The sequence below is a fragment of the Camelus dromedarius genome, chromosome 7, assembly GCF_036321535.1.
Source record: "Camelus dromedarius isolate mCamDro1 chromosome 7, mCamDro1.pat, whole genome shotgun sequence".
Classification (NCBI taxonomy): Eukaryota; Metazoa; Chordata; class Mammalia; order Artiodactyla; family Camelidae; genus Camelus; species Camelus dromedarius.
In genome coordinates this window covers 16,058,016-16,065,518 of record NC_087442.1, presented here as the reverse complement: position 1 = coordinate 16,065,518, position 7,503 = coordinate 16,058,016, and the positions used below count along the sequence as shown (strand labels likewise).

Sequence of the window (7,503 nt, the reverse complement as noted above, 5' to 3'; positions counted from 1 at the left end):
CTGAGGCCCAGGCTGTGGGCCTTTCAAGAAAAGCACAGGCAGGATCTGTCCCTGGAGGTTCCAAGATACTGGGCACTTTCAGCACACCCTGGGTTCAGGGCCCTGTTTTGATGGATCCCAGTGCTACAGGACATCAAGGTAGAATCAGCTACATCTGCTGCTTCTGGTGATAAAGACTCCTGAATGGAGTCCAAGCCAGGGTTCCACACTGTTCTGAGTGCTTTCTGGTGATGCCAAATGTCCCTGGGCATGTGTATTACACTGGGGGTAAGGGTTAATTTTATGTGTCAACTTGGATAGGCCATGGTACCCAGATATTTGGTCAAACATTATTCTAGATGTTTCTGTGAAGGTATTTTTTTAGATGAGATTAATATTCAAATCAGTAGACTTTGAGTAAAGCAGATTATCTTCCACGATGTGGGTGGGCCTCATCCAATCAGTTGAAGGACTGAAGAGGCCGAAAGATTGATCTCTCCCAGGAAGAGGGAATTGTGCCAGTGACTGCTTTCAGGCTTTGGCCGCAACTCTTCCCTGCAGACTTTGGACTTGCCAGCCTCCACAATCACATAGCCCATTTGTTAAATCTCACTCTCTCTCTGTGTCTTAATCTCTCTCCTCCCATACATATGTGTGTGTTTGTACATGTATATATATATATAAAATCTGTACACATGTTTGCATGTGTAGGTATATGTATGTATACACACACACACATCTAGAAAATCCTGACTAACCCACTGAGTATGCAGAGAGAACAGGTTCACCTGGCTCTTTACAGTTTTTTATAAATCATAACAGCAGCAGCTCCCCTCCACCGAAGGCCTCTCAAATGCTTTGACTGTTTCATCTTCCCATGAGAACCCAACACGCAAACCCAGTTCTGTCTGACTCCACAACTCCAGCTCTCGCCACCTCACTGCATCCTCCTGTGATGCATGAGCTGACCCTGAGGTGTGGCACTGGGAATATGCAGAGATTGTGGCTTTCCTGGCCCTTCAGTGTTTACAAAGGGCAGGGGCTTGGAGGGGCCAGCAAAGCCTCCTGCCTCTTTGAGGAGGAAGAGAACTGTTCCTGTCACCTTTCAGCAAATAGCCCTGTCTCCATCCCCTCTAAGGGGCCTCTTCCTCGCAATGCACCAAAATACTTCCAAGAGCACATGGACTAAGAGGGTTTCTGTGTGGACATCGGGCTGCACTGGTTTACACTGCGGACGGGAGGGCTGGAGCAGTTACACCTAAGGATACAGCTTGAGGCCAGACCTCGATGACCAAGTGACCAGATCCAAATACGCTTGTCATGGTCTTAATTTAATACTAATACTTATTCATCTGCCACCATGGGTGGGGTGGAGCGGTGCTTGAGAGGGCGGGGTGCCCACCCGTACGTGAGCGGGGAGATCAGCGCATTCGGTGGGGCGGTGGAGAGGGCTTTGGGACGTGCAGAAGCAGAGGTCTCACATCCTGGTCTCTGTGGCCCCCTTTGGCCGCTCTCCTGAGGAGTCCTGGGAGCAGAGTGTGAGCTGGCTCACTCCCACCTCACCTTTCCCACCATGTTCCAGCCTGGGCCAAAAGGGGAGGCCCCGGGTGCAGGAGGACGTGCAGAACTTGGTGCCAATCCCACAGGGGAGGCTGTAGACCTCCAAGGCCTTAGTCGTCTCCTCAGACTCCTCCTGGATTTGATTCCATGTCAGGAGGCCTCTCTCCTCCAGACTTCCTAATAGGAGACAGTGAGCAGTCAAGAGTGGGCCCCGAGGAAGGCGGACTTGGCTGGAGGGAGCCTCTGGCGCCCCCTGCGGGCACTCACGAGGTCTCTTCTCAGCACCCTGTACCTGCCAGCAGCAACTCCTCCTCCTCGTCCTCTTTCTCCTCCTCCTCATCTTTTTCCTCCTCCTCCTCCTCCTCTTCCTCCTCCTCCAATCCCATCTCAAGAAATCAGCTCAACTCAGCTCATTGTCAGGCGTCCCCTGAGCTCACAGGTACGATCTTCTATGAACCACTGTTCTATCCTCATCTTCAGGGGCAGGCCTTTCTATGTTTCAGTGTTTCTGGAATGCAGGTGCATTTTACATTTGGTGGTGAGAAGCAATGTGGAAAATGAATACCACGAAGCATGTGCTGTCACAGACCAAGAAGGGAGCACCGAAAGCCACCAGTGAGGGCAGATCCATGCTCTTCGCCTGAAACGTCCTCAGTGCTTGTGGACCCGGTTGGCTCGTCCTCACACTTATTATCTTGCACTGTAATGTTCTGTTTTCATGTCTTTCTTCCCTACTAGCCTGTGAATTTCTGGAAGGCAGGGGGCACGTCTTGCTGCTCTTTGTATCCTCAGCATAGAGCACCTGGAACACAGCACTCTTGCTGTGGTTTTTATTAGAATATAAATGAATGAAATCATGCATTCTCTCCCTCACCAACTAGACTGCAGCTCTAAGAGAGCTGGGGCTGTGTCTTTTGCTTTTTTCATCTGGTGTATTGCTCACCTTAAGGCCTTTTCATGAGCTGAATTGTAACCGCCCCCCCCCCCAAATCATACGTTGAAGCCCTAACCCTCCCCCAACATCAGGATGTACTTGAAGACACAGTCTTCAAAGAGGAGATTAAGTAAAAGATGAGGTCTTTATGGTGGGCTCTAATTTAATCTGATCTGTGTCTTTATAAGAAGAAGAGATTGGGATACACAGAGAGACACCAGAGACGCATGCACAGGAAGGAAAAGCCATCAACCTGCAAGCCAAGGAGAGAGGCCCCAGGAGAAACGAACCCTGCAAAACCTTGGTCTTGGCCTTTCAGTCTCCAAAACTGTGAGAGAATACATTCCTATTGTTTAAGCCCCCCATTCTGTGATATTTGGGGATGGCAGCCCTAGATAGGACATGCCCATACACCCCACCCAGATTCAGGGCCCATCCAGGGTATGCTGTGGCCAGCCTCACATGGGAATGGGGGCCAGAGAAGCAATGTGGGTGGTCCAAATGCTGACCATCTACCCAAACTGCTAGCTTACACGGCAAAAGTGAGCCCTACCAGGGATGGTGTTGTCCAGTAGAAAGCCCAGAAGTCCACCAACAAACATGCCCGTGGTCAGCAGCACCTGGATGACCTGGTCCAGTTGGAGAATTCCTAGAGGGGAGACAAAAACGATAGGGATTAAAAAATGGGCAGAGGGTCTGAACAGAGATTTTTTTTTCAAAGATACACAGATGGCTAACAGGTACTTGAAAAGGTGTTCAACATAACTAATCATCAGGAAAACGCAAATCAAAACCACAATGAGATATCACCTCACATCTGTTAGAAGGGCTTTTACCAAAACAGACAAGAACTAAGAAGTACTGGTGAGGATGTGGAGAAAAGGGAACACTTATGCACTGTTGGTGGGAGTGTAAATTAATGCAGTCATATGGAAAACAGTGTGGAGGTTCCTCAAAAAATTAAAAATAGACCTACCATATGACCCAGCAATTCCACTGCTGGGTATTTGTCCAAAGCAAATGAAAACACTAACTCAAAAAGACATATGCAAAGCCACACTTACTGCAGCGTTATTTACAATAGCCAAGATGTGGGAACAACCTAAGTGCCCATCAGTGGATGAATAATTGAAGAAAATGTGGTATATAATTACAATGGATATTATTCAGCCATAAAAAAGAATGAAATCTGGCCATTTACGACAATATGGATGTACCCTGAGGGCATTATGCTGAGTGAAGTAGGTCAGACAGAGAAAGACAAATACTGTATGAGCTCACTTATATGTAGAATCTTTCAAAAAACAAAAAAAAAAACTCATAGAAAAAGAGATAAAATTTGTGGTTGCCAAGCAGGGAGAAGAGGGAGGAAGAATTGGAGCAAGGTGGTCAAAAGGTACACACTTCCAGTTATAAGATAAATACAAGGATGTAGCATACAACATGACTACTAATGTTAATGCTGCTGCATGATAGACGGGAAAGTTATTAAGAGAGTAAATCTTAAGAGTTCTCATTACAAGCAGAAAAAAGTCCCCCCCCCAATTTCCTTCTATTGTTTCTATATGGGATGATACATGGGTGTTGACTAACCTTATTATGGTGATCATTTCACAGTATGTGTAAGTCAGCCTTCATGCTGTACACTGAAACTCATTCAGTGATGAATGTCAATTATATCTCAATAAAACTGGAAATAAGTAAGTACAGCGTGGTGGCAGAGTCAATTGTGTTTTTTTTTAAGTGACAGACATTCCCAGAGACCAAGGACCCCACCAGCTCTGCCCCTGGGGTGTTCACAGTCTAGAGGATAGAGAGTCACCTGTGTGGACCTTCTCTGGGTTCTTGTTCACCCAGCTGGGAACGGCGAGCCCACAGTAGATGGAGAAGCCAAAGACAAAGAGGTTTCTGGATGAGTTCATGTCCACGTACTGCAGGAGAGAGGCCCCCATGGCAGGCCCAGAGCCATCAGCACCTGTGCTGCTCATCAATCAAACACCCCGCCAAAGCCCCCTCCCCTCCCTCCGACCTGGAGGTTGGAAGGGGAAGCTGGACTCAGAGGGCATAAGCTTTGACCCAAGTCTCAACTCCCACTTGACCCTGGAAGGGGAGTGGTTTGGATAATCCAATTAGAACTGATGCAATTTTGTTTTTTAGAAGTTTGGATGCTTCTGGCTATTTCCTTCTTCAATTTGGAGCCAGTTTCTGGGACCTAGGAGTCCCTTCCATTCCTCCCTTGCCCCCACTTTGTTCTGTTCATCTACATCCCCGTGGGCTTCTTTCAAGAGATGCAATATTTTTCTAAGGGTGCCTTGCCTCACCTGAAGATTGGAGATCCCCACGGCAGTGATGACCCCGAACATCACCAGGAACATGCCTCCGATCACGGGGGTTGGGATGGTGGCAAATGCAGCCCCGATCTTCCCAAATATGCCCATCAGGAGCAGCACACAGCCCGCGGCAACAATCACCATCCTGCTCCCCACCTGCAGCCCTCAGGGAGATGGGGTGGGCGAGGAACTCAGTACCAGCCGGGCCACACGCCCAGAGGCCTCTGCCTTGCTCCTGGTGCACCACGAACAACAACACTCCAGGAGACTTGCAGGAGCAGGACTGCCTGATCTGGAAATGGCCCCTCTCCCCCCAACATGGGGTTGGGAAAGGATGAGGGTGTGACCTTGGGTTCCAGCTTCTGCCCTCACCATTCCTCTCTGCTGCTCTCATACCTGTCTTCAAGTCCTGACTCAAATCCTCCTTCTTTAAGGAGCCTTTACAGTGAGACAAGAAATCTCTCTTGGGATGGAGTGGCCAATGGTTAAGTATCAGGTTTGAGAGCCAATCCCAACTCTGCCTCTAACTAGCTGTGTGGCTTTAGGCACATTACCTAATCTTTCCAAATGTCATCCCCCAAATTTACCAAGTGGGATTGATAATACTTATTTCACAAGCTCATTTTAGGAGGCCAGCATTACCCTAATACCAAAGCCAGATAAGGACACTACAAGAAAAGAAAGTACAGTTGACCCTTGAACAATGTAAATTTGGACTGTGTGGATTCATTTATATTTTTGCATACTTTTTAGTAGTAAATACTACAGTACTTACTTAATACTACAGTGCTTAATCCATGGTTGGTTGAATCTGTGGATGTGGAACCACAGGTATGAAGGAACCATGGATATGGAAGAACCATGTATTCAGTGAGCCAACTATAAGTTGTACACTGGTTTTCAACTGCACAGCGGGTTGGTGTCCCTAACCCCCTCACCCTACTCCTATGTTTTTCAAGGGTCAACTGTACAGACCAATATTCCTGACAAATACAGGTGCAAGAAATAGAAAACCAAATTTAATAGCACATTAAAAGAATCATACACCATGATCAAGTGGGACTTATCCCCATAATGCAAGAATGTCTCAACATAGCAAATCAATAAATATGATACACCACATTAATAGGGTGAAAAATAAAAACATATGATCATCTCAATAGGTGCAGAAAAAGCACTGGACAAAATACAGCATCCTTTCATGGTAAAAACGTTCAACAAATTAAGTATAGAAGGAATGTACATCAACACAATAAAGGCCATGTGCAAAAAGCCTACAGCTAACATCTAAAATCAGAAACAAGACAAAGGTGCCCATTCTCACCACTTCTATTCATCATATGACTGAAAGTCATAGTCACAGCAATCAGGTAAGACAGAGAAATAAAAGGCATCCAAATCAAAAAGGAAAAAGTAAAATTTATCTTTATTTGCAATATGATCTTATTTATAGAAAATCCTAAAGACTCCATCAAGAAATTGTTAGGATTAATCAATGAATTCAGTGAGGTTGCAGGATACAAAATCAACATACAGAAATCAGTTGCAGTTTTCTCTACACTAACAATAAAACTTTTGAAAAAGAAATAAATTCCACTAAGAATAGCATCAAAACAATAAAATGCTTAAGAATGAATTTAACCAAGGAGGTGAAATAAGACTTTGATGAAAGAAACTGAAGACAAATAAATAGAAAGATATCCCATGTTCAAGATCAGAAGAATTAATATTGTTAAAATATCCATACTACCCAAAGCCATCTGTAGATTCAGTACAATCCCTATCAAAATTCCAATGGCATTTTTCACAGAAACAGAAAAAAAAATCCTAAAATTCATAAATAACCACAATAGAGCCCCATAAAGCCAAAGCAATCTGGAAAAAAAATAAAGCTGGAGACATCACACTTCCTGATTTCAAACTTTACTACAAAGCTACGGTAAGCAAAACAGTATGGTACTGACATAAAAATAGACACATAGACCAATGAACAGAATTGAAAGCCCACAAATAAACCCATGCATTATGGTCAACTAATATCTGACAAAGGAACCATGAAAACTCTATGGGGAAAGGGTAGTCTCTTCAATAAATAGTGTTGGGAAAACTAGATAATCACATGCAAAAAATGAAATTAAACCACTACCTTAATAACACTTACAAAATGTAACTTTAAATGGATTAAATACTTAAATGTAAGGCCTGAAACCATAAATCTCTTAAAATAAAACATAGGGAAGCTCCTTGACATTGGTCTTGGCAATGATTTTTTTGGACATGACACCAAAGCACAAGCAACAAAAGTGAAAATCAACAAGTGGGACTACAAACTAAAAAGCTTCCGCACAGCAAAAGAAACAATCAACAAAATGAAAAAGCAACCTATGAAATGGGAGAAAACATCTGCAAACCATATACCAGATAAGGGTTTAATATCCAAAATAAACAAAGAAGTCATACAATTCAATAACAACAAACAAAACAAACACTTTTAAAATGGGCAGAGTAACTGAATAGACATTTTTCCCAAAGAAGACATACAGATGGCCAACAGGCACATGAAAAGATGCTCAACATCACTAATCATCAGGGAAATGCACGTCAAAACCACTGTGAGATATCACCTCACATCTTTTAGAATGACCATCATCAAAAAGACAAGAGGTAACAAGTGCTGGTGAGGATGTGGAGAAAAGGGAA

General features: G+C 44.4%; 1 protein-coding gene across 3 annotated transcripts in view; it reads right to left on the bottom strand.

Moving 5' to 3' along the window:
* The window catches only part of LOC105091610 (solute carrier family 23 member 1), a 47,865-nt gene that overhangs the window by 3,712 nt on the left and 36,650 nt on the right, over positions 1-7,503 (bottom strand). For 2 of the 3 annotated variants that reach the window (XM_064487336.1, XM_010983154.3), the window contains 4 exons: positions 4,795-4,959; positions 4,296-4,404; positions 3,027-3,122; positions 550-1,716 (listed from right to left, as the gene is read on the bottom strand). In XM_064487336.1, the coding sequence (XP_064343406.1) occupies positions 1,457-1,716; positions 3,027-3,122; positions 4,296-4,404; positions 4,795-4,959 (630 nt within the window). In that variant the 3' untranslated portion in view covers positions 550-1,456. Of the gene's footprint in view, positions 1-549; positions 1,717-3,026; positions 3,123-4,295; positions 4,405-4,794; positions 4,960-7,503 lie in introns of those variants that run through there. The other variant, XM_064487337.1, reaches the window with a different exon arrangement.